This window comes from Plecotus auritus (assembly GCF_963455305.1).
Source record: "Plecotus auritus genome assembly, chromosome: 2".
NCBI classification, from domain to species: domain Eukaryota; kingdom Metazoa; phylum Chordata; class Mammalia; order Chiroptera; family Vespertilionidae; genus Plecotus; species Plecotus auritus.
In genome coordinates, this window is record NC_137771.1 from 199,648,794 (window position 1) to 199,676,789 (window position 27,996).

The following is a 27,996-nucleotide window of genomic DNA, read 5'->3' on the forward strand; positions in this document are numbered from 1 at the left end:
TTTGTATTATGACTGTGCTTGAGTAAGAGTCTAATATTTATGGATTATTTGAACTTGATATTGAAAGGGCCTGAAAGGAATTTTAGAGACAGGACAGGGAGTTTTAGGGAATAAAGATGGTCCATGGAAGAGGAATGCATATATGGGGGCTTGGAGACACAAAAAATGCTTATCTTACTTGTACAGAGGATAGAGAAATGCCACAGGATAAGGGGGGAGGAAGACATATATTCACAGAGGATAAAGAAAAGTCACAGGATATTGAGAAGAGGGAAACATTTTCACAGAGGATAGAGGAATGTTGCAGGATAAGGGGAGAGAAAGGGGTTGGACACCACGTGGGCTTTGAGCTTTGAAACTGATACTATGTAGCAGAGTGACCAATGAGGGGTCCTAGATTGAGGAAGGGTCCAATTAGAAAGGGTCAGATTCCGACAAAAACCTACAGCATATATAAACCAGGGACAAAGAGACATGAGACAGATTTTAGATTTAGATTTTTTTTTCCATTAGAGAGAGAGAGCAGGCTTTTCCCATTTGGGTGCCCCTTCCTAGGGGTCCCTTTTGGGGACACCCCTGCCCAGATGGAGTTTGTTAGTCCACGAATTTATCCTTCATCTTTTATTGGACAAGGACACACTAGAAGAAGTCTGCACCCTGAACTGCACATTTCAATGTCATTTAAAACTGAGAGAGAGAGAGGAGAGAGAGAGAGAGAGAGAGAGAAGAAGAAGAAGAAGAAGAAGAAGAAGAAGAAGAAGAAGAAGAAGAAGAAGAAGAAGAAGAAGAGGAGGAGGAGGAGGAGGGAGAGGTAGGAAGAGAGGGAAGGAGAGAGAGAGAGAGATCATTAGTTTTCTATTGCTACTGTGACAAATCACCTCAAACTTGGCTTGAAACAATACAAAATTAGTTTGTGTTCTGTAAGTTAGAGTTCCAGCATGGGTCTCACTGGGCTGAAATCAAGATGTTAGCAGGGCTGTCCTTTGTGGAGGCCCTGAGGGAGAATGCTCCATTGCCATTTCCAGCTTCCTTGGCTGGGGACTCCCCTCCCCCAACTTCAAAGCCAGCAGCAATAGGTTGAGTCCTTATTACATTCCATCATTGGGATCTCCCTGGTGATTATATTGGACTCACCCAAATCATCGAGGATAGAGGATAATCTCTCCATCTCAACGTCCTTGATTTATTACCTCTGCGAAATCCCCTTTCCTGTGTTAGATAGCATCGTTGCACATTCCAGGGATAAGACAGGGACATCCCTGAGGATCATTCTGAGGGACATCTCTGTCTACCACAAGCACCTACTAAATGCCAGGCACTGTTCCAGGGACCAAGGAAAAACACAATCCCTTCGCTAGAGGAGATGGTTACAGCTGATGGAGTATTTAGATGGATAAGGGAAGAACAGTGTGTGCTATGACAGAAGTGTGATCAACTATAACAATCTGGAGAGAACAACTGCCTGCGGTCAAGGATGAAGCAGAAAAAAATTTGGCCCAAGAATTAGAATTGTTCTTGACTTTTTCATATGACTTTATCACCTTCCATCCAGGTTTTGAGACTCTGGGATATTCAGCACCAGCTATCCATCCAGAGGATAGCGTGTTCTTTCCCCCAAAGTCAGGACTTCAGATGCCTCTTCCACTTCGATGAAGCCCACGGTCGACTTTTCATCTCATGCAATCACCACCTGGCCCTGTTGGCAATGGAACGGGAAGCCAGCAAGAGGGTGAAAAGCCACAAGAGCGCAGTCACTTGTGTTCTTTACCATTCAGGCTTGAGGCAGGTAATGATGCTTTTCTTTCACTCTCCCAACGTATCTCCATATCCAGAGGCTATTTCCTTAATTCCACTAAGGTCACTGAGGCCGATTAGAGAAAAAACAAAAACGTGGCAAGGGATTGCATAGGCATGTGCTTTTCTGAAATACTGTTTGTTCAGGTGGATTTGAAGATAATTTCATTTTCAGCCAGTGACCCCAGCAGCACTGACAGAATTATAAGGAACGACAATATTCCAGCTAACACAAACACAACGTTAACATGATCGAACTTACCTTTGTTACCTGCCAGCTTGGGTCCCGATGGCAAATGCAGGTAAACTTGGCTGGAAAATTTTCTTTTATGAACACCATCTTCCTGTATCCCCATGGAAAGTTCTGAAATATGCATGAAATGTAATTAGCAGAGATCCATTTTGCCGGCATATTTTACACCAGAGGCTCGCAGTGGCAGCCCGGAATGTATTCATAATAAAATGATTCAGTTAAATGTGGTGCCACTTGCTATGCAGCTTGAGTGTTGTTTGTCTCCTCACCACTTTAATGACGCTCTGCAGCCTTTGCTCCTGGAGTGGTACCTGCATGTCAATGTCGAAGCCCGCTCCCCTGGTGCAGAGCCTTCTCAGTGGACAGGAGGGGCAAGCCTGGGGCTACTGGGGAGGGAGCCATGATCACTTCAGGCCCTATTGTAACAGCACAGCAGGAGCCCCGTATCCAGCTTTCGGCCAGTTTAAACAAGAACTCCAGCCCATTCTTTCCTTCCCTCCGCATAAGCCTCTGCAGTCAGGCAGACAGGAGTAGTTCAGATCTTGTGCAGGGGGTGGAAAGCTCTTTGTTAGTAATGAGCAGTGTGTCATGTCACTACTTCAAACATTCTGTTTCCTGGTTATTCTAGGAGATAAAAATCCTTTACGCAACAACCCATTTTGAATTCCATCTGGGGGAAATGTTCCCCCGTAAATGTTTTACTGAACTTTATGAAGGCAACTGGTTAATTCGGCTCCCTGGTGGCTGCTGAGCTATGTATTTGTTTCCAGGAGAACATTATGCTAATTGAGATCTGCAAAGTTAAACAGCGAGGCTTGTGCTTAGATGCTAAGATCCTGCATTGCCTGGCCATAAGATGAGCCATATTCCCTGAGGAATTCAGGAAATGGGGCCCAAAGGAGTTCTAGAATTTTCTACTTGGGACATGAGATAAAGCCAAGATAACAAATATATGCAAGTTTTAGGCAAGGATAGAATATGCGCATGTGGTATATGATGTAGGAAGAATCACTGTACAATTCAGTGTGTACACCTCTTTATTTTCACTGTTAATAGCATAAATAATTAAAAGCATTGATACATATATAAAGCACATAGAGCTGTGTACCACATACTTAAGTGCTTTCTATTAGCTGCTAAGTTATAAAGAAACACTTTTGTGCTGTATTCCATTTTTAATTATGAAAATATATTGGCAGTCAAGAAAAAGAAAACAATATCATCCACAGTCCCATCAACCAGTGATATTTGTCACTTTAGAGTAATTAGACAAAGCAAATAAAACAGTTTTGAAGAAATACCAGGAGCCAGGACTGAGGGAAACTCTAATCTTCTCTGTGTGTGTGTGTGTGTGTGTGTGTGTGTGTGTGTGTGTGTGTATATATATATATATATTTCAGAGAGGAGGGGAGAGTGAGAGAGAGATAGAAACATCAATGATGAAAGAGAATCATTGATAGGCTGCCTCCTGCATGCCCCCTACTGGGGATGGAGCCCCCAACCCAGGCATGTGCCCTTGACTGGAATGAACTCAGGACCCTTCAGTTCACAGGCGGATGCTCTATCCACTGAGCCAAACCAGCTAAGGCGAGACTCCAGTCTTTAAGGGCAGGTCCAGGGTGTTTTCCTGGTGCTCATTGCTCGGTAGGGCCTCATGCAGGGTTGTGTAATAAAAATGGGGAAGCAGACACATGACCAGCTCACAAGGCAACAGTGGAGCTGAGTGTAAGGAAGTAGAGGTAAGAGCTACCCACGGAAAGTGACCAGTTCTGCCTGGGGCCGGGGAGGGTGGATTTCAGCAGAGCCCTGAACGCCAGAGTGGAATCTTTAGGAGGAGAAGGATGTAGTTCCAGACAGAAATCACAACGCGAGCACCTGCCAAAGCGGCTGGAGCACTCACAGTGCGTTTACCGGGAGGGGTTCGTGCTGGCGCGGCCAGTTGGGGAGCACTTGGTAGATGTTGGCGTTGAAGCAGTAAAGGAGCTTAGAGCCAGATGGTGAAGGTCATTCACCGGCCATACCACAGTCTGGTCTTGGAAAAATTATTGCTCAAACTCGGGGTTAAAACACTAATTCTCAGACCCCAGGGGACTCAGATCTTTTCAGGGAATCTGGGAGGTCAAAACTATTTTAATCATAATATTAACTTGCTTTTTGTTTTTCACTCTCATTGTCTCATTAGTGTATAGAGGAGTTTTCTAGAAGCTACGTGATGAGCGATAATATAATTGCTGTGATGTCGAAAGGAACATGTGCTTCTTATTGTTGTGTTTTAACAAATTCTTAGTGTAAATTTCTAATGTAAATTACCTATCTATCTATATACTATCTATCTATCTATCTATCATCATCATCTATCTATCTATTTCTTCCATATAAATAAAAGTTATTTTAATTCTTCAATAATTTTAAGAGTGTAAAGGGACCTGAAGACCACAAGTTTTGAGACGCTTTGGGTTAGAGAAATCGGAGTTCAAATGTTGGGCATATTACTTACCATGTCTAAGCTTCCATTTACTAACTTTTGAAAATGTGTGCGTGTGCGTGTGCGTGTGTGTGTGTGTGTGTGTGTGTGCGCGCGCGCGCGCGCACTTGTGGGTCACAGACATAACAGTAGCAGCATGTATCCCTCCTGCATCCCTGGGTATGGCCTCCCATCGGAAGCAGTTCCTTCCTCCTGGCAGCCAGCCCTACAAGCTCCCCCATACCTCTCAGGTGGAGTGTTGAAGCTTTATTACACCTCTTTTGCTTAACTTGTCCGTATTTGTTCATCTTTATTTAACCAGGCATCATGTGAAAGCAGATGTTAGGAAGAGTTAGAAGAAGGTTTGGGCTTTGTCACTAGCCTGCTTATCTTCAGGAAACCCTTGAGGGGAGGAAGTTGTTTGTCCTGTCCATTCTCAGCCATTGCCATTCTTGCTCATAAACATTCAGTTATAGGGGTCGACTTTGGTCCTCTCAGCTCCCCGAGTCTCTCAGGACAGCCCTGGCCACGCTGATCTCACCCCTCTCAGAGCATTGGTTACATCTGGAGTTGTTTTCCAGTTAAACACTTAGCTCAACTCTCATTTTTCTCTTCTCCCATGTTTTTGGTATAAGGGAAAGATCCTTGTCTTCCACTTCTGTATTTTCCAACAACTCCTAACATTCTTCTGAGCACCAAATGGATGCTCAGTTCCTAACTTATTGCCATTTCTCATTCCAAGTTCAAAAGGAACCCAGGCTTTTTCAGTCCACTGACCCTTGATCTTTGGTTTTCTGGTTTTAAGCCTCTTTTGAGGACTTTCCATTTGTCTGAAATTAATGGAAAAACTTTCTTCTGTTGTCATTTCAGCTGACATGTTAGTATCACTTAATTCTATTTGACTCCATGGAGACCTAACATAATCCCTATGTAAGAGCAACTTGGCACATTTCTGTGACTTTACTTTATCTTCCTGACTTTTGGCAGACTGGCATCCCTAATCTAAGAAAGGGATGGCGAGCCATGCAAAGCCTCTTACAAAGATCTGCGTGCTGTGTCACACCCTGCGAAGATTGCCCTCACAGCTAGCGGCAGAACAAGTTGGGACAGCATGAGGGAGTCCCTGGAATGTGCAATTTTAAAAGAATCAAAGTAACTCAGTATCCTGGAGGTAGTTCTAATAAACTGCCTTTGCAGCGAGTTCTTAACTGAAGCTTAAAAAAATACCCAAGGATGTTAGGAACCTTTAAAAATATATTTGTAGCTATAAACAGGAGTAGATAAAGTTTCAGAGTTATCACTGAGGCTCTCATCCTAATGATGGGGGCTAACGTGTTTCTGTAAAATAGGTAATGTTTCAGTTTGTTTTGCACCGAGAACACACTTAGGGCCAGGCTAGACATTCAGGTGTCATCAAATTTTGACAGACAATACATTAAATAGTTTCGTTTTTGAAAAACATTCCATGCTTATTGTGAGATGTTAAAACAATGCAGCAAAGCTCAAATAAGAAGCTAAATATCATTAGGTTCTAAATATCTCCCTGTGTGTAGAATATTTTGCATAAATGTGGTTCTGTAACCAACTTTTTTATTTTATAATAGATTGAAATGTATTTCCCTGTACCCAAATGTAGATCTAGTTCATCATTTTTTAAAAGGCAGTACATATCCCACTGTAGGTATGTATCATCATTTACTGATCCATTTGCCTTGATGAGAATTTCGCTATTACGATTTTTTTTGTGTGTACATAATGATATTCACACTCATGACTTTATCTCTCTCGGGTAAAATCTTAGGAATGACTTTCTAGCTTAAAATATATGCACAGTATATAATTTGGTATACAAATTGCTTCCCATAATTTTACCATTTTATCCAATCTCCAAGAGTAAACTTATTACTCACATCCATGGTTACATAGAGAAACTTGTCAGACAATGCTGCCTGGCTGCGACCAGCAGGACTCCTGAGACCCTGGGTGGGTTTCATAATCCAGCACAGAAGGTTGGGTTTGGAAATTTGAAGACTCGACCTTCTTTACCTATCCAGAGTGGTACTGTTTCTTGAAGACAACTCTCACACTATCACAAGAAACATCATTCCTGAAAAATGACCCTTGGGTGTTATTTTTTGGTTCCAGTGCATCTCCTCTCCTCTTTTCTACACACCATTATTTTGGGGAATTGAGATTTTTGAGAATCTAAACAATTCAATGTGTAGTTCCCTTGGTAATTATAAAATGTGAGAAAAGGGAGGCCGACAAATTTAAGGGAAATTTATCTCCATCTTACAAGACATTATACCTCTGGGGTGTTTGTATTTAGGGCAAGATCGATGAGTTTCTCTTCTGAACAGAACTGGATGCACACTAATGGAAGCTTTCTCTTTGCCTGCCTTCTAGCTGGGCTCCAAGTGACCTCCATTCTGTTAGCATGGCTTTTCTTCACTAGCCAGCTTAAGGCTTTACTTGGTTTCATGTCAGTCCTGAGTCTAATCACTAGCTGGAGACTTGTGAAGTAAGTACCCTAGTCTTAAGGTTACACCAAAACATACACACACATGCACATACATGCACACCCACGTTAATTTAAATGTGATTAGCTTGGAAGGAATAACACATTTCAGTGTTACAAAACTCAAAAGAACAATAGGATATACCATGGAAGTTTCCTCTCATCCCTGTTGTCTACCTAGCCAGTTTCCCAGTTTCCTTCCTAGGAAGCAACCAGTTTTATGACTTCAATGAGGCCCCTGCAAGGGCTTTTCTACTCATACACAGTAAATATATAGTGCCTCTGGCCAGTTGCTCAGTGGTTAGAGCAGCATCCAGAGGACCAAAGGCTCTCTAGTTCGATTCCCAGTCAAGGGTATGTATCTTGGTTGCAGGTTTGATCCCTGGCCCCAATCAGGATGCCTGAGGAAGGCAACCAACCAACCAATGTGTCTCTCTCACATCGATGTTTCTCTCTCTCTCTCACTCTCTCTCTCTCTCTGTCTCTATCTCTCTCTCTCTCTCCCCCACTCCCTCACTTTCTCTCTCACTAAAAATCAATGGAAAAAAATATCATCAGGTGAGGATTTAAAAATTAAAAAAATATATATAATTATTAATTGTAAGAACATATTATTTTAAATGCTGTTTACACAAATGATAGCATATTATATACACAGAAACATTGCTCTGTACATTGGTTTTTCACCTAATGCTACAGCTTAAAGATCATTTCATCACATTACCTAGAGAGCATGCTCTTTCTTTTTTACAGCTCTATGGTATTCCATTACATGGGTCTGCCAACCTTTTTATTAATCAGTTCTTATAGGCATTGATGGTAATTCTGATATTTTTCTAATTCAAGTAATGTAGTAGTTTTAACCTTGAGCATACAAATTTTAGCACAAGTGAGGATATATCTGTGCAATAAATTCCTAGAACTGGTCAGAAACTATTTATGTCAGAAACCTTGATAGATATTGTCCAATGTTCACCAAAAAAGCTGCATCAATTCTATCAGCAGGATAGAAGAGGACCTGTCCTCAGTCTAGCTCATCCTCACAGTCTCAGCTTTTTAAAAGACCTTATTTATTTTCTTAAAGAGCACTTTTAGGTTTATAGCAAAATTGAGAAGAAGGTACAGAAATATCCCGGTCCTTCTGTCCTCCCTCATGCACAGCCTCCCCTGTTATCCACATTTTCCACATTTGTTACAACTGATGAACTGATATTGACCCATCCTTACCACCAAACTAGAGGCCTGGTGCACGAATTCGTGCACGGGTGGGGTCCCTATGGGTGGCCTGCAGGGATTGGGCCTAAACCCGCAGTCCAACACCACCTGCAGCTCCTACCTTTTGCTCCCGCTTATCCTGGCCCCATTGTGTTTGCCGTGGGCCCGTACCCAATCAGTCCCGATAGGGAAAGGCTCGTGCTGCCACAGCAGTGCTTGCCAGACATGAGCCCTGCGTCTGGCGCCCTCCTAAGGGGAGTGGCCTGTGGGATCAGGCTGAAACCCGATCTCCGACATCCGCCAAGGGGTCCCAGATTGCGAGAGGGCACAGGCCAGGCTGAGGGACCATCTGGGTGCACGACTGAGCCGGGGAGGGACCGCAGGAGGGCTCCAGGGTGTGTTCAGCCCATCTCACTCAGTTCCAATCAGCCGGACCCCAGCAACAAGCTAACCTACTGGTTGAAGCACTGCCCCCTGGTGGTCAGTGCACATTATAGCGAGCAGTTGAGCAGCCTTAGCATATCATTAGCATATTACTCTTTGATTGGTTGTTCGGTTGTTCTGCCATTCAGTCTCTTTGCATATTACCTTTTTATTATATAGGATGTAACCACAGTATACATTAGGGTTCACTCTTGGTGTTATACATTCTGTGAGTTTAGACAAATGTATAATGACATGTATCTACCATTATAACATCATATAGACTAATTTCACTGCCCTAAAAATCTTCTATGCCCCACCTTGTCTTCCCACCCTCCTCCCCTGAACCCTGGCAACCACTGATATTTTTATTGTCTATATAGTTTTGCCTTTTTTAGAATGTCATGTAGTTGGAATTTTTTAAGTATGTAGCTTTTTATGATTGGCTTCTGTCACTCAATAATATGCATTTACCTTTCCTCTATACATTTTTAATGGCTTGAAAGCTATTTTTACACTGAATAATATTTCATTGTATGGATATACCACAGATTATTTATTCATTCACCTGCGAGCATGACAATTATGAATAAAGCTGCTAAACATCTGTGTGCAGGTTTTTGTGTGGACATAAGTTTTCAACTCTTTGGCATAAATATCAAGGAGCCCAATTGCTGAATTGACTGATAAGAGTGTGTTTAGTTTTGTAAAAAAAAAAAAAAATGCCAATTGCCTTTTAAAGTGGTTATATCAATTTGCTTTCCCATCAGCAATGGAAAAATGTTCTCATTGCTCCACAGCCTTGTCAGCATTTGGTGTTGTCAGTGTTCCAGATTCATGTCATTCTAATGTGTAGTATCACATTATTGTTTCACTACGCACCTCCCAGACCACATATGATGTGGAGCATCCTTTTACATTATTTGACATTTGTTTATCTTCTTTGGTGATGACTGTTAAGGTCTTTGGCCCATTTTTAAAATAGGTTCTTTGTTTTCTCATTATTGAATTTTGAGTTCTTTGTATATTTTGGATAACAATACCTGAAAAATATGCATTTTAAGAATATTTTCTTTAAGTCTCTGGTTCATCTTTTCATTCTCTTGACAGTGTGTGTTGCAGAGCAGAGATTTTTAAATTTAATGAAATTCAGTTTATAAATTATTTAATTCATAGACTATACCCTTGGTGTTTCATCTAAAAAGTCATTGCAAAACCAAAGGTCATTTAAATTTTCTCCTATATTATCTGCTTTGAGTTTTATAGGGTTTTGTTTGTTTTGTTTTGTATGTAGGTCTGTGACCCATGCTGAGTTAGATTTCATGAAGGCTATACAGTCTTTCTAGATTCATTTTTTAACAAGTGGAGTTCCAGTAGTTCCAGCACCATTTATTGAAAAGACTATCTTTTCTCCATCGTATTGCCTTTGCTTCTTTGTCAAAGATCAGTTCATTATATTTATGTGGGTCTATTTTTGGTCTCTCTATTCTGTTCCAGTGATCTATTGTCTATTCTTTTGCTGATACCACACTGTCTTGATTATTGCAGCTTTATAGTAAGTTATGAGGTTGGGCAGTGTCAGTCTTCTGATTTTGTTCTGATTCTGAAGTATATTGTGTTGGCTCATCTGGGTCTTTGGCTTCTCTATATAAACTTGCTTAGAATCAGTGCTGTCTATTTTTACCCATTAGAGCTCTTAGCATATTCATAATAGTTATTTTAACTTCATGATCTGAGAATTCAAACATCCCTGCCATGTCTGAGTCTGATGTTTGCTCTGTATCCTCAGACTGCGTTTCTTGCCATTTAGTATGTTTTGTATTTTTTTCATAGTTGGACATGATATACTGAGTAAAAGCGACTTCTGTAAATAGGCCTTTAAAAATGTGGTGGTGAGGTGTGGGGGGCAGTGAAGCCTTCTAGAATACAATGATTAGGTCTCAGACCTTCAGTGAGCCCGTTCCTCTGGACTGTGACCTTCACACATGCGTCTCAGTTGTCCCTCCTTCTCCTTGAACAGAACAGGAAGGCGAGAGGCAACTAGACTTAGGTATTGCCCTTTCCCAGGTCAGCTAGCCTCTGATAAAACCCTAGCAGGTTAGGGTCTGGTTAAATAGTTTCTCCTGAGGACAGACCCTGTTAAGATGAATGGAGTACTCTGACATACTATTATTTCAAAATACTTTCCCCTGCCCCTGCCAGGAGTATGAGGGGATTTTTTCTTCAATATTTAAGGGAGAACCTGGTCGATATCCTCAAAACAAAACATAAAATTATGGGGTTCCCCTATGACTGCTTCCCCCTGGAAATTTTAACTCTCAGGCTTGTCCACTTGGAGCCTGCAGCAATTTGTCAATTGCAGTTCCCATTTCCCTGTCTTGGCATTGCTGCCCGAGAGTTTTTAGTTCATGAGTTTTGCTGTGGTAAGTTGTGACTTTATTTATTTACCTAGGTAGGTCTTTCTGATTTTGGGGGCAGCGATTTGCCCTGTGACCTCATTTCTTATATTGATTTAGTTGTTGGTTTTTCAGTTTGCTCAGCTTTTTACTTATTGTTGGGATGGAGTGAGAAATTTCAAACATGCAGAATCAGAACCTGGGAGCTATTTTTTGAAGTAGTTTTTTTTCTTAGCTATTTCTTTACAATGTGAGAGGTGGTGGGATTTTAGAGTCAGAGTGCCCAGTGCTTTACATCGAGCAAGTTATTTAATTTATCTAAGCAACTGTTTTGTTATTTTTTTTAAAAATCTAGAAAATAGGAATTATAATACCTCCCTTATAGGTAGGTGTTCTGTGAAGGATGAAAGGATATTGTGTATCAAGACACACAGAACAAAGCAAGAGCGAAAGATAATTATTAATCAAAAAGGGGGAAATGATATTTCTCTGACTTTGTCCCCTGGTGTCTGTGGGTGCTGGGTGACCTTGGGAGTGTTTTCAATGCCTGTACAATGACCACAGGTGGGCGCACACGGCCCAGGGCCCTTCCCCTCACACTGCAGCCTTTCTTGCCTGTCCTTGAGCAAGCCAAGGACACTGTGCCTCAGGGCCTTTGCATTGCTGTTTCCTTCTCTTCATTCAGGTATCTTCATAGCTTCCTCCTTCACCTCAGCCATGTCTTCCTCAAATGAGTCCTTCTAAGAGGCCTTGATTTTGCACCATCTCCCAATGATCTCTACCCAGTTCTCAGTTATATTTTTTCATAATGCTTCACATAAACATATATATGTAAATTTCTTTAATATTTTCAAATCTGGTTGCATCTCTCCCCTTCTTCCCCCACTAGATAGAAAGGCAGGAATTTTTCACTGATATATCTCCAATGCCTCCATCCTGTGTCTCTCTTATTATAAGGTGTTCCATAAATTTAAGGAATGAATTATAAATTAATCTAAGAAGAGGTTATATCTAATAAATAAGATTTATAAATGGAGAATCACTGCCTTTGTTTGTATCAGTATTCCAAGATTCATTTTCCTCGCCTCGCTGCTTACTGAGATAAAACTTCAGAGATTTGATGCAAAACAGAAATAAAGGAAATAACCTGCTTATATTATGGGACTATGAACAGCACTGACTAAAAAAAATAAGTAAAAAGAAAAGAGCAATTAAATCCAATGTCCTGATCCATGGTAGCCAGCAACATCCACTGCTGTAATTTTTGATTCCTCTTGCTTAGACCTAGACTTGGGATGTATCTGAAAAAGAGCTAAAATGCTGACTGTTTTGGAATAGCAAGAAGACAATTAGGGGACATGAATACAATGTCACATCTCTTAGTATTGGCTGATTGGCTGTGACAGCCTCAGATGAGAGAGATGAAAAGACCCATACATTCCTAAACAGTCATTAACTCAGGTACAGAAGATGGCGAGTGCTCCCATCAGAACAACGATTTGCTCATGAGGTGCAATGCACTGCAGTGTACTTATAGAAATAGGCTTATTTCTGCTCTGCAACCCCCAGGGTCCTGACCGCATGGGCTGATGAGCAGCAGCCAGGAATAAAGTGAAAACTTAAAGAGATTTGATGTCATCAAAATGTGGCATATGAATGTGATGCCAATACCTCTTCCTGGGCTTTCTGACCAATCAAAACAGCTTGCTAAAGATAAAGTGCCCTGCATCCTGCAGTCAAACCACTTCCTTCATCTGCCAAGTGATGTTAAATGCACTCGTCTCTCACTAAACTTTGCAAGCATTTTCATCTACTTTGTTATTCTTGTTTTCTGACATTGTCATAGACAGTAGATGTTGGTTAATAGTGGTTGTGTATTGTGACATAGTCAGTCCTTGTTTTTCAACACATTGTTTTAGAGAAGCCTGCTTATTAAGGCAGATTGCCATAAAATTAAATTTGACAGACTATATACTGTTCTCATTATTGATTCAGATTTCATGAGGAATTGTTAATTGAGCACAAAAAAGTGCTGAAAACTGATGAATAGTATGTTGGAGTTCAGGCAGGTGGGCAAAGAAGGGAGAGTGCAAAACAGCAAAAAGTGATTTTATTAATTCTTGATTGAATGGCTACATTAAATAAAAGTGGTAGGTGGATGCTTAGATGCTTTGTAATGTGGCTGGAGCTAGTCTTAACAAGTAAGCAAGTATTTTCTCTGAATATAAACTTATTTAGTTTGATCTTTTAATTTCTGCCAGGGCATGCCCAACTTTTAAGACAAAACTGTTAGTGTGTAATAGATGCTCAATAAGTGCTTTTTAATTCCCATATAATAAAGAGCTAATATGCAAATGATTGACATGCCCTCGTACTCTTGTGATGGAGCCAGGGGACCTGAGGCCACATGCCCTACCTGGTGGGGCTTGACGGGGGACCTGAGGCTACGCCCTCCACACTGGCACCAGGGCCAGGGGTCCTGAGGCTGCACCCTCCACCCTGCAGGGCTTGATGGAGGACCTGAGGCTGTGCCCCCCACCCTGCAGGGCTTGACAGGGGTGGGGCCAACCAGGTATGGGTCTCTTGCGATTTTGAGGTGTGCGCAGGTGGGTGGGGACTTGATGCTGGGTCCCACCGTGTGCCCCAGACTCTGACAGGAGGGAGATTTTTATATAAATTTCACTAATTTTTTTTCATCTCTGACACTTCTATTACAGAGAAAGGGAAAATAGCAATATTAAAATATTTCCTCTAATTTCATTTTAATGTGCATGAATTTCGTGCTCTGGGCCACTAGTAGAAATAATAAAATTCTTCACAACCTTCAACTTTTTCTTAAAATACCACTTTTCAAATTTTTTCATTTTGTCTTCAGTGAATGCAATCCAAATTTCTAAGCAATTACAGTATGAGAAAAATTCACAAGTAGTATATAATTTGAAATCTTAATGCACATCTACAAATCTGGTTTCTAAAATTGTAATTGTCTGTATTCCCTGTCATGGTTGGAAGAAAGCAATATATTAAATATTTTGTAATTGATTTGGATATAAGAAGTGATATCAGCCCAAATTAAAGGTCCGACAAATAAAGCTTTAGTTGGAATAGTAACACTAGTTAATTTTTATGCTTGTTTATTGTATGACATGCTATGTGTTTTGTAAACAGCTTATTTATATCTCTTAAATGCAGTTTGAGATAGTTACTATGACTTTCTCTAGTTTATAGGTGAGGAAACTAGAGCTTAGAAAGATTGAATAATGAGCCAAGATCAGACAACTGACATCCAAAGTAAGGCACCCTGGCTCTAGGCCCAGGGCTCTTAACGACCATGTATATGCACAAACTAAAGCAAACAGGAATACAGTTACTTGGAATGATCCTTAAAGTGCGGTCACACTATTTCAAAGATCCAGGTCATTTGTCCTAGAAATTACACTATCATTTAACAAAGGTAATTAAATATGTAAGCTACCTTTGATTTCACTAAGAGAAAATGTGTATAAAAATAGTATTGCTGCCCAACCGATGTGGCTCAATGGTTGAGTGTCAACCTATGAACCAGGAGGTCATGTTTTGATTCCTGGTCAGGGCATATGCCTGGGTTGCAGGCTTGTTCCCCTATAGAGGGCATGCAGGAGGCAGATGATTAATGATTCTCTCTCATCATGGATGTTTTTATCACTCTCTACCTCTCTCTCTCTCTCTCTCTCTGGAGTCAATAAAAAATATTTTAAAAAGTAGTATTACATCATTTGAGAAATTATCTGATTCTGAGTTGTAATTTCAGGAAAAAAGACTATGAGAGATTATATGCTCATGATCATTTCTTTGCTGGGGTATAAATGTTGCTAATTGGTGGCCTTTTTTTCCCCAATTCCTCTTCTCCATTTATCTCCAGAACTGTCTTTGGTGAGCATCTCTTACCTGGACTATTACAGCAGCCTCCTGTTTGTTATCCACACTGTCGTCAAAGGTATCTTCACAAACCAACCAACAAAATATGTTGTATGACTCTCCTTTTTATTAAGAACAAAGCAATTGTTCTTTATTTTATTCTGAGTCATACACCCTATCGACAGTCCAATGAAAGCTGTGTTCATCAGTGAACCCACTCATATTTCTGAGTAAAAAGAACTTTATATACATTATTCATTATTCATTATTCTCTGGCAAAGCTTATTAGGGATTTCAAATATCCACCACCAGCCTGCTTCCTCATCTGATATTCCATCATTTATCCCATCATCTGTATCCTGGTTTCATCACATTTCTATTGTTTTTGTCATGCTTGGAATATTCTCCAAGTTCTCTGTTCTACACATTCTGTTAACTATCTGGAATACAATGCTGGAATAGAGGAAGGCCTTGTGATGTGTCTGCCATGGGCAGCCTTCAAACCTCATTCTATAAGCTTTGGACTAGTATCTAGCTACTTAGAATCTCAATTTTATCACTGGTAGATGAGGGTGGTAATGGTATTTATTTTTCAGGGTTTTTTATAAAGATGAAATGAGATAGTTAATGTAAAGAACTTGGCACTCAATAAATACCTATCTTCAATCTGGATTGATCACCCTCACCTTTTATTCCCTACCTCCCACCCCAGTGAGTGGATTTTGGGTTCCTTTCTGTGACCCACAGCACCCAGGATGATACCTCTGAACCTGTAGCATTATTTGACATTTTCTGTTTCTTGTCTGTTTTTCCATCTCGACAAGTTATTCTTAATCCAGATTGCACACTTAAGTAACATGGGAAGCTCTATAAAAAATGCCCCTCCTTGCCCTAGCCAGTTTGGCTCAGAGGATATAGTGTCAGAAGGGTCCCGGGTTTGATTCTGGTCCATGTGTCTCTCTCACATTGATGTTTCTCTCTCTCTCTGTCTCTCCCCCTCCCTTTCACACTCTAAAAATCAATGGAGAAATATCCGTGGGTGAGGATTCACAGAAAGTAAATAAAAAAATAAAAAATACCCCTCCTTGGTCCAATTGAATTAGAGTCTGTGGCATGGTGTGCAGTCATGGTTTATAAAGTTCCCCAGGTGATTTTCATGGTCAAGCCTAGACTCCAGACTCCTTGAGGGCAGGGATTCATCAGTGAACCCACTTCTATCATGGAGCTGCACACTGAACGTTCACTCAGTGCATGCCCTAGAGTGAATGAATGCGTGTATGCATCATGTCCAGGCCTTATACAGTTGATAATCTTTAACCCATTTAATTATGAAAATGCAACACTCACATTTAACATATTTTAAATAAATTTACATTTACGCAATGGTAATCAATACCATTAAGAGGATAAAGACATGCTTTAAGTTTTCTCAGAGTAGATGTTGCTTCAGGCAACTTTTTATCTATACATTCATATGGTTAGTCGTTCTTTTTTTTTCATTCTTTGGGTCCGAAAGTCCTGTTGGTGAGATGGTTTTATAAATCTCTTAAAGGGTGCTTAAATGCTTAGAGCTGAAATTAGTGGTCTGCCTGCCACTATAAGATTTCACACTGTTGGGTTTCTATATATAATTCTATCCTGACTAGCATTTATTTTGTTGCCTTTCTCTTGGGGGTGTATATGCAGATTTATATTTAACCTTCCTGTGTTCTTTCTTTTTAGTGACCCATCAATAATAGTGTTTGGCTGTAAAAATATACACAGTACCTTGAGAAAGGAAGAAGAAAGGGACTAATAGCATTAAAAGCAATAGCTCTAGCAATTTGTTGAAATGAACTTTTCCCTATAATGGCAAGCAGTGCTTTCTTTTCTGAATGCCAAATGGAAACTGATATATAATAAAATGTGTCTTTTCACATAGTAAATAATGTCAGCTCACCATGACTACTAAAATCAACTTTCTCATTTAAATGCAAAAGATTTGTAAGTTTATTTTCAGTAGGGTTCAATTTCAGGATGGCCTCTAGACACTAAGCTGAATGGTGGGTAAGGGAAGTAGATTCCTATCTTTTCTCATAAAGAGAATCATGACCTTATTATCTCAGTTCTGGCCTAGAAATTAAAATGTTATCAGCTCAACAAAAAGAAAGAAAATACATTACAAAAATGTCTCTAACTGTTAGGGGATCCCAGTATGGAAAATGCACAGGTTAGATAGTTTTATTGCAATAACAATGATAGATTCCGGGACTATATTTAATTTCTTTACAATGTTATTTTCTGTTAGGTAATCAGCTCTGATGTGGGATCAACAGTTTGCTTCTGGATGATAGACACTGGGCAGAAAATCAAACAATTTACTGCTTGTCATGGAAATGCAGAAATCAGCACGATGGCCCTTGATGCAAATGAGACTCGGCTTTTGACTGGCAGCACAGATGGAACTGTTAAGGTAGGAACACAGTTCCTACCAGACAAGAGGGGTCCAGAACACTGTGAGAGGAAACACAGTGTTGACTATATTTATTTGTGGTTTTTTGGTCCTTGCAAGAAGAGAGATGAGACAAGGTAAGAAGAGCTAAAGAACCCAAGCTATCTAATAACAAAGCTGTTAGGAAAATAAAATTCTGTGGAAAAATGAATAAATGGTTTTTCTGAATAAATTATTTAGAATTAAAGCATAACTTGGCTTTCTTATTTCAGAAAGCTTTTTCCAGTGCTCTGGATAGAGGATTACTTTGGGGCATAAGAGGCCTGAATAATTTCCATGTGCTTCAGCTAATGTCTCTAGTTTCCTTTTTCTCGATTTATAAAATGAAAAATCAGGGCAAGTAAGTAAACTTTTCAACATGGCATAAATGCAACGTTTCCGGAAAATTAATATTTTAGAATCACCTCATTTTGTAATTTTTATTTTTATGTAAAGGTAAGGTAGTGAAGAAAGGAGGAAGAACAATCATAATCTTATTTATTATTTATCTTACACTCACACAATTTTATGCTTTGGGGCTTTTCTTTATTTTGCAACTATTATTAATTTCTTCTGGGAGAAAGTTGATACTATTTTACTTTGCAAAAAATGATCAAATTTTTATGCCAAGTTAGATACAATCTGAAATCATGTCCATCAGTGAATCTTCCCTGCTTCCCAGGGCTCTGAGAGTAATGACAGTGTTCGATTGGAGATGACTTGTGACACTCTGATGCAACAGAGGGTACTTTTCTGAATAAGCTTTAAATGGCTTGCAAACTTCTGTCATATCTGGAGTCATGAGGGTGTTAATTAGATGTCCCTTCCATGATAGGGTGTCTGATGCGTTCAGGGTAAGGGACGCTATCTGGATATGTAGGTGTCATATCATGGTAGTTGGAGGCAAGTTTGCAGGAGGATTGCAGGATGCTAATGGCCAGTGGGGAGGAGGTGCTATGGCGTGTTACAGTGAAAATCTCTGGGAATCAGCAGAATTTGATTAACCTCTGGGAAGGTTAATGGATGAAGTATGGACTGGGAGCTTGGATTTAAGCACAATAGACTCATTCATGGAAGGACTGACTGGTAAAAGGTGTGAGGGTAATGGAATAATCCCAATCCTAATAGTCAAGGTGGAATAAAATAAGAATAACTGAAAGTGGAGTATTAGACAGAGGCTTAACAAAAGGAACAAGCAAGTATCCTCACTACTAGTCCTGGGGAATGAGACAGAACTGAAAAATAAGGGAAGTGGGCTAGGTTTCTTTTACTCCTGTCATGGAAAGTAACCATCGAGAGTAAGGTAGACGTATAAATGGTTGCTAAAACGGTCCCAGCTAAGGGACGTGGTAGATTCTGGGGGAGTCACATCTTTACAATACCTATTTGTGGTATTATTTTAGGTGGGCTTGGTTAGGAGCCACAGGTAGAAGAAAACAGAGTGACATGGGTGAGAAGATGTGCACTGTTCTGTCTCAGCTCAAGCCTTGACATCTTAGTAGCTAATGTGAATTTAGTAGTATAATCTCAGCTTTTGAAGGTACATTTATCTTTATCACAATAGCACAACAGAATTCTGAAATTTGGTAACCTCTACATAGGACACATAAATCAGGGTTGAGCTATAGTGGCTGTATTTATGAAGAAACGAATGAATGACATTTTTCAATCTCATTTATCATTCAGCATCTAAACCCAATACCTCTGTAATAAAGATTTAAAAGTATTTCCCTATTTATCAAGGTTTTGAAGTCTCTGTTTTTTAAATTAATGTTTTGAATAATTAATGCATGCATATAATAACATTTAAAATATAAAATAGATGTAAAGTGAAAAGAAAGTCTTTCACCCTTGTTTCCAGCTCCAGTCTGTGCCTGCCACTGTTTCCGTTTCTTATGCTTGCTAGCCTCTGAGCACCACTTCTTTCTCAATGGCAGCTCACTGTCCATGCTGTTCTGCATTTTGTGTTTTCCTGTCTTGGACATTGATTCATATGAATAAAAACAATAGTCATAATGTTAGCTAACATTTATTTCATGCTTACTAGTACTATGAACCAGGAACTTCCCTAGCACTTCACACACACAGACACACACACACACACAATATGGTTGTTGCTTTTATTTCCTCAATTTTACAGATGAGAAAACTGAAGCCCAAGGAGATAAAGTGACTTGCTTAAGTTCCACAGCTGGTTTAGTTTTGGCTGAACTTAGACACATGGAGGTGACTCATTCTTCTTAATGGCTACATTATATATCACTGTATAGATATTCCATATTCTGATGCTCAGTCTCTTATTAACTAACCTGTAAATGGATTCAAATCTTTAGCTTTTATAAACAACTAGAGGCCTGGTGCACGAAACTCATGCAAGGTGGGGAGAGTTGTGTCCCTCAGCCCAGCCTGCACCCTCTCCAATCTGGGAGTCCTCGAGGGATGTCCGACTGCCCAGTGGGATCAAGCCTAAATGGGCAGTTGGACATCCCTCTCACAATCCAGAACTTCTGGTTCCCAACTGCTTGCCTGCCTGCCTGCCTGATTGCCCCTAACCACTTCTGCCTGCCAGCTTAATCACTCCCTGCCAGGCTGATCGATGCCTAACTGCTCCCCTGCCGGCCCGATTGTCCCTAACTGCCCTCCCCTGCCAGCCTGGTCACCCCTAAATGTCCTTCCCTGCAGGCCTGGTCACCCCCAACTGCCTTCCCCTGCAGGCCTGATCACCCCCAACTTCCCTCCCCTGCAGGCCTAGTCCCTTCCAACTGCCTTCCCCTGCCGGCCATCTTGTGGTGGCCATCTTATGTCCACATGGGGGGTGGCCATCTTTGACCACATGGGGGCGGCCATCTTGTGTGTTGGAGTGATGGTAAATTTGCATATTACTCTTTTATTAGATAGGATGTTTCAAGAATATTCTCTAAATTAGGCCATTTCACACATTTGAGCGTCTCTGTTTAAAAATTCTAGAAGTTGAATTTTTGAGTCAAAGATGATATGCATTTTAAGTTTGACAGAATGCCAGCTTGCCCTTTGTGCATGATGTACCAACAATATAGCAAGGCATAGTTTTAACTGCTGGGGACCTAATTACATTCTCTCTTAAAGTATACCCATTGGGTCTACATCCTCACCAATGCCCAAGTGGAGTAATCTAGAATTGCCTGTGCCTCCATAAGACTGAGTTCTAGCACCCGCTATCAACAAGATGTTTTGTGGGCAGATGATGGAAAACTTGGTACAATGATCACTGTGTTTCAGGCTCTGTATTAGATAATTAAAATTCTAAACACCCCTGAGGAGTAATGTTCCTGTATCATAAATTAGGAATTTTAGAGAGACATACTTAGAGTGAGAAACAGGATTTCAATGAACTCCAAAATGGGGCTCTTCATGATTTCAACTTGCCACCTCCTTAAAAATACACACTAATCTGTTAGCCTTTGAATCAAACATTATTAGAATAAACTGGTAGTACTACACATAGGGTAATACATATAATGGCTAATTTTCATTAGTGAGGGGATTTTCTTGAATTATTACATATTCTGAGTGAATCAACCTTAGTCCAGAATGGAAACACAAACATTTAGAATAATCTTATTACACTGTGCTGTTTCACTCATTGAAGAAGACTTTTTCATTTTTTTGTCTCAAAGGTGATTTTAATTTTTGTCTTAAAGGTATGGGATTTCAATGGATATTGTCACCACACACTAAATGTTGGAAAAGAGGGAGTTGTGGATATTTCACAGATCCTGGTTCTTAAGAAGACAATACTGGTTACAGGCTGGGACAGGTATGATGTGCTTCACACAAAACTATAGGAAGAATGTTCTTATTTGAATCAAAATTTAAAAGAAAAAAGAACATAGAAATCTTGACTGATTCTGAGTCATTGACTTTCAGGTAACCTAGGTGAGTGAAACTGTTTGGAATTGACTGACTGCTTAGTGACTATACTATTATAAGATTGTATCGCTTGAACAACTTTAAGAATTGTTATAGGGCTTTCTCCTGGCTTTGGGAACCTTCCTTTTCCTTTAACCATTCCAGGTAGGGACATAATACCACATTCTGAGTATTATCTCCAAAAGTTTCCCAAATGTGATAGGCAATAAATTCTTAATGTGTAAATTACATTCTCTCAACTGTAAAAGGAGCTCATTCCTTCTTCTCGTGTTGCTTATTTTAAATTGCAGCACAAGAGGGAAATAGCCCACTGAATTCTGTGTTAGTACCTCCTTCATCTGAGTGCAGAGAGGCCCTTTCACAGCCCACTTACTGTTCTCAAGGAGCTATTCTTCCATTTCATTACAAGGGAAATTACTTTTCTTTCCTTTTTTTCCTGAGAGAACTAAGGGATCATGAACAGAGTCTTTTCTATGGCATTGTATAAGCACTAGGAAAATTAAAGTGCTATGTTTTGAAAATATATTGTCCATAAATTCAACATTTCACAAAATATTGCTCTAATAGGTAATTTGCCCAGCATTATTCACTATAGAATTATGATCTGAAGGGTTTGAAGCTAGGATTAAACAGATTTTATACCTAGAAAGCTACCAGTACATACTTGGGGATTTTTATCAATCATATGAAAGGCTTTTCTTCTAATGCAAATGTGCATGTGCAGACAAGCAGAGTGCCACAAACAGCTCAGTTTCAGGGGAAGTCTGATTATAAGGAAGGAAATATAGACCAGGTTATTCTACTTGATATTAAGAACTAATTCAATCATCCTCAAATTTGAAAGACAAGGCTTCTTTACATCCCTGGGACCAATCGTGATCCATTAATGACTCATAACCGTTCCAATAGACTATGGCCTAATGATCTCTATAATAGGCTGTGGCAGTGAATAACATTTAATTCTCTAATATCAGGGCAGGGTAAATGTGTAGTATACAGCTGACCCAATTTAAACTTGGGACAGAATAAAAAAGAATTTTAAAAATTAATCAGTGTAATTTACAACTGTAGAGACACCATTTTCTTAATTATATTTTTAAGATCTCCATAGTTAGAAATTAGCATCACATGATTTTTTTTTATTGCTACAGGGAAAAAATTTAAAAGATGAGATGTGTAGTCATCTGAAAATGGTTTAAAGGAACATCCAATTTTCTGGTCTATCTTTGTGGGTGATCATGTTCTATAATCTTGGGGAGGAAGCTTTGGAAAGACTGAAATGAGAGGAGGAAAAGTTACCACTCTTTCCATCTTTCTCCATTTATTCCATCTTCCACAAGGTGGTCAAGACTTGGATCCCTTAGTTGGAATTGAAAGCTAAAAAAATGTATTTTCAATGACTTCATGTCACTTTATATTGTTGGATTTAAAAAATATATTTTCTAAGTCAGAGGCCTTATGTTAGAGGGATTGCTGGTGGAGGATCTTTGCAGGGATCTTTTTACCAGGAGGCATTTGACAAAAGAAGCAAGAGTATTGGTCAACTATTGGGTAATAGCTTGGGAAGGATGGGCCATTATGCCAATCTATATATACAAAAGCCTAAACGACCGTCGCAACCGAAACAACTGAATGGATGACCGAACAGGCTGCGTGGGGTGACCAGGCCAGCAGGGGGGTTAGTGAGGGTCGACCAAATGACTGAGCAGCAGGCTGCATGGGGCGACCAGGACGGCAGGGGGGTTTGTGAGGGACAACCAAATGACTGAGCAGCAGGCTGTGTGGGGTGACCAGGCTGGTGGAGGGGGGGGCAGTTGGGGGTGACCAGGCAGGCAGGCAAGTGAGCAGTTAGGTGCCAGTGGTCCCGGATTGTGAGAGGGATCGGGCCTAAACCGGCACATGGACATCCCCTGAGGGGACCCAGATTGGAGAGGGTGCAGGCTGGGCTGAGGGGACACCCCCATGCACCAGGCCTCTAGTTCCTTAATAGTTTAGTAATTAGAGAAGAAATAACTAGAAGACTGACAGCTCATTAAGCTTTCTTTAAAACCCAGAGGAAACTGTTAAGCTGAAGCTTTAACTTCAGGCTCTATCTAAAAGAGCTGTGTTTGCTAATTTTGCCCAGGATGGAATAAGAATTCCACTTATTTAGTTAGGTAGATAAACATGCCACCTCATTTATTTTATCCATAGAGCTTTGTAGCACTCAACACTTGACACACATTATCTAATTTAAACCTTGGCTTCACCTTGGAAGGTATGAGATATTTTATAGATATCTCAGGTCTCTATCTTTAGCTCTTAGCTCTCTAAACTCACTTTGCTGGGTGTGTCTGACTGCAATCCAAAAATCAACATATTCTAAACTGAATGCATTATTTATTCCCCTCTCCAAAACCTGCTTCTTCTCTTACATTCAGAGCCTCAGTTAATAGCCAGGGACCTTCGTTTTTCCTTCTCACTCAACTTCACCACCAAGTAGTCACTAAGCCTTATCCATTTTATATTCTAAATATTTCTCAAACCTGTTCTCCTTACTACTACAACTGTATAATTCAGAGCATCATTTCCACATATATAAATGTCACAGCCTTCTAATTTGTCCTTTCCTCTAGTAATGTCCCCCTTTTACCTCTTAAATAGATACTGAACATTTTAGCTACAATGATTTCTTTCTACACTGCATTCTGTCAATGTCACTTCCTTGTTTGACACCTTTCAGAGTGTCTGCATAATAAATTGAAGTCCCCACCAGCTTGGACCTATTCTTAGTTTCATTCTCACTCATTCTCCTGTACATTCTAAACTCAAGGAGCAACCTACTGTGAGAACGTTCCCAAACAAATTCACTGTTTCATCCCCCCTTGTCATCATTCTCTCCCTTTTCCAAGCATTTTCTCATGTGGCTAATGTGCATTCCTAATTCAAGTCTCGTTCACATAGCTTCCCCACCAAGATATCTCTTTACTCCCAGGATGGAAATATGCCTCCTTTTTGTCTTTGTGCTTTCTAGCTTCCTGCACTTCATCTAACGTAAGAATAGAATACATGCCCTAACTGGTTTGGCTCAGTGGATAGAGCATCAGCCTGTGGACTGAAGGTTCCCAGGTTCGCTTCTGGTCAAGGGCATGTACCTTGGTTGCGGGCACATCCCCAGTAGGAGGTGTGCAGGAGGCAGCTGATCGATGTTTCTCTCTCATCGATGTTTCTAACTCTCTATCCCTCTCCCTTCCTCTCTGTAAAATATCAATAAAATGTATTTTAAAAAAAAGAAAAATAGAATACATATCACTGAGCATCTAATAGATAGATAGATGGTAGATAAATAGATAGATAGATGATAGATAGATATAGTATGTATATTTATATAATGTCTGGTGCTTAATAGATACTCAATGATATTAGTTATATAACAATTAATGTTTATTGACTAGACAAGGAATCTGATGATTAGCAAGATTAATTTCCCATTAGTCTCACTCTGAATAAAAGGCATGCAGGGTAGATATTAAAATCCATTCTCTCTTCACAATAAATCAGAAAGCTAAGTGTTACCAACTCTCTTCTATAAGACAGGAAACAAAGCTTGAAGAAGTTGGGCAGCCAGGCCAAGTTTACAGAGCTAATAGGCAGCTGAGTTAGAATTTGACACCAAAGTCCATGCTCTTTCCATTATTTCTGAGTTACAGATGAAGTCGTTAAATCATGGGAAAGCAACTATATTCTTTTAAACAAACAATTTGATTAAGTAGGTTGGTCATATCAATCAAAGGTAATGAATCATTTCTGTGCATTTGAAGAAGTGCATAAAAATGTATTATTAACTTAACAGCACCTTAAAGTTCTAGTGTATCATTCCCCCCCCCCTTCTTTCCCTCAATTATTTTTAAATTGCACCTAAATGGAAAGCATTGAGTTAGAAACTATGATGGACTGAATGTGAAGAAGCATGATTCGTGCTCTCAGTGGTATCACATTCTAATTGGGGAATCAACACATACAAGGCAAGACATGGTAAATGCCACTATAAAATTATCCTAAGGAAAACATGAATTAGAGAGCCCATGTTAACTACTTAGAAATACTATAATTCTTATATAGAAAACTAGTGATCCGGTGCACAAAATTTGTGCACATTAAAAGGGGATTAATTAGAGGAAATAATTTAATATTGCTATTTGCCCTTTCTCTATAATAGAAGTGTCAGAGATGAAAGAAAATTAGTAAAATGTATATGAAAACCTTCCTCCTGTCAGAGTCTGGGGCTCACCACGGGACCCAGAGTCAAATCCCCGCCCACCCACATGCACCTCAAAATCACGTAAGACCCAGACCTGACCGGCACCCCCCCATTGGGCTAGATCCAGACCTGGCCAGTCCCACCCTTGTCAAGCCCTGCTGGGCAGGGGGCATACCCTTAGGTCCCCTGGCCCAGCGCCAGGACAGGGGGCATGGCCTGAGGTCCCCTAGCCCAGACCGGGACGAGGGGCGTGCCTTGAGGTCCTCCATCAAGCCCTGCCAGGTGGGGGACATGGCCTGAGATCTCCTGTCAAGCCCTGCTGGGTGGGGGGCGCAGCCTTAAGTCCCCCGTCAAGCCCCACTGGCAGGGGGGCGCAGCCTCAGGTCCCCCATCAAGTCCTGCTGGGTGGGAGTGTGGCCTGAGTTCCCCAACCCAGCACTGGGGGTGCACCTTGAGATCCCCTGTCAAGCCCCATTGGGTGGAGGGCACGGCCTGAGTTCCCCTGTCAAGCCCAGCCAGACAGGGAGGTGCAGTCTCAGGTCCCCTGGCCTGGTGCCGGGGTGGGGGGCGCAAGCCTGAAGTCCCCTGTCAAGCCCCACCAGGTGGGGGGCCCGGCCTGAGGTCCCTCAGCCTGGAGCTGGGGCAAGGGGAGCAGCCTGAGGTCCTCTAGCCCAGCACAAGTATGGGAAGCGCACCTTGAGGTCCCCTGTCAAGCCCTGCCGGGTGGGGGACATGGCCTGAGGTCCCCTGTCAAGCCCCATGGGAGAGGGGGAGGGCGTCCCTGCTGATTGCTCATTAAGGCTCCTTATGGGAATTTGGCCTCAGCTGTTGGTGCAGCCATCTTTGTGATGGAGTGATGGTCAATTGGCATATTCCCTCTTTATTAGATAGGCTATTTCTGTCAGAAAAAGGAAGCCCCAAATTTAGAACTTCTAGAAATGTGTTTCTTATCATTTTAAGCAAAATATACTTTAGAGACCTAGGGTCATATTTATTTTGGTAAAATTAAGTGAATGAATGATCAATTATCTTTGCATTTGTTTAAAATAGACATGTAATATGTATATTATGGTAAAATAAAATAATCATAACAGTTTAGTATTTTATTCTGCCTTAAAATTCTGATTCTAAACTTGTCAACTCTATAAAAATAGACTCAGACTATTAGTTTTTTCCACTTTATTTCTCTTTCTGTTAAAGGTGAGATCACTGTTTATGAAAATTTTTATCCCTTTAAATACTTAGACCTATACAAACACTGAAAAAAGAGAGAGAATCTGTTATATAACTTCAAATAATTCTGAAAATATTATTTTAAAAATATATTTTTTGTTGATTTCAGAGAGGAAGGGAGAGGGAGAGAAAGATAGAAACATCAATGATGAGAGAGAATCATCAATCGGCTGCCTCCTGCATGCCTCCTGCATGCCTCCCCGCCACCCCACTAGTGATCTAGCTGGCAACCAAGTAACCCACCAGGAATCGAATTGGTAACCTCTTGGTTCCTGGGTCAATGCTCAACAGCTGAGCCACACCCATCTGGGCTAAAAATATTCTTGATAGCAGCATTCTTCACAGTTTTGTAAAAAAGTAAGTGCTCAAAAATAGCTGTTGATGTAATTTGATTTCTAAATGTATTTTTAAATGAAATGAGATTAGGGATTTAAAGTTCCTAGACAATAAAACTTACCTATCATGAGATATTAAATACTTAATGATTGCCTTAATAAGAAACTATAATTCCATATGATTCAACTGGTTTATATTATTAGTATAAGAGTCAGAATGAAAACTTCTAAAGTTGTGACTTATTCTGAACAACCTTGCTAGAGGTCAGGAGGAGGCAGAAATTCACAAATAACCCTCAAACCTAATTTTGTGATGGTTTTAGTGTTTACAATTTGACTCCACAAATTTTAGGGAAATAGATAAAAATGAACTGATATATAGTAAACTAGTTCTCTGCCTTTGAGATATCCCTTTTTAACCTAAAAGTTAGTACATAGGTCTTATAATTGGACAAGTAACCTCAAAGGGAACACATAGTTGATTGTGTTCTTTCCAAGAATTTTTACATGATAAGTTTTAGTAAAAGATATTTTCCTAACCTAACTCTTTCATCCTAAGAGGTTGTTTCTTAAAACATTTTTTTTTTTTTTGGTATTTTTCTGCACTTGACAGGAAAAGCTAATTTTGTTCTCGCAGAATTGGTTGTTATATTTAAGTTCTGAGTTAGAGATATGGTCATCTTCACAAGATGACACAAAGACTCTCAGGATTTCAGATATGAGTTGTGAAATGGAACTGGTAAAGTCCTTCAATGTCAGAAAGAACAATCTCAGACTCTGAAAATGGCCTTAAAATTGGCTCATTATGTACTTTAATTTTATTCTTGGCAAAAGTATAAACTTAAAAAA

General features: G+C 40.2%; 1 protein-coding gene across 1 annotated transcript in view; it reads left to right on the forward strand.

The window, feature by feature from the left end:
* WDR49 (WD repeat domain 49) overlaps window positions 1-27,996 on the forward strand; it is a gene marked incomplete at its 3' end in the record, with an annotated part of 152,809 nt that overhangs the window by 67,685 nt on the left and 57,128 nt on the right. The window contains 3 exon segments of the mRNA XM_080654711.1: window positions 1,553-1,786; window positions 17,248-17,412; window positions 21,111-21,226. Of these exon segments, the coding sequence (XP_080510837.1) occupies window positions 1,553-1,786; window positions 17,248-17,412; window positions 21,111-21,226 (515 nt within the window).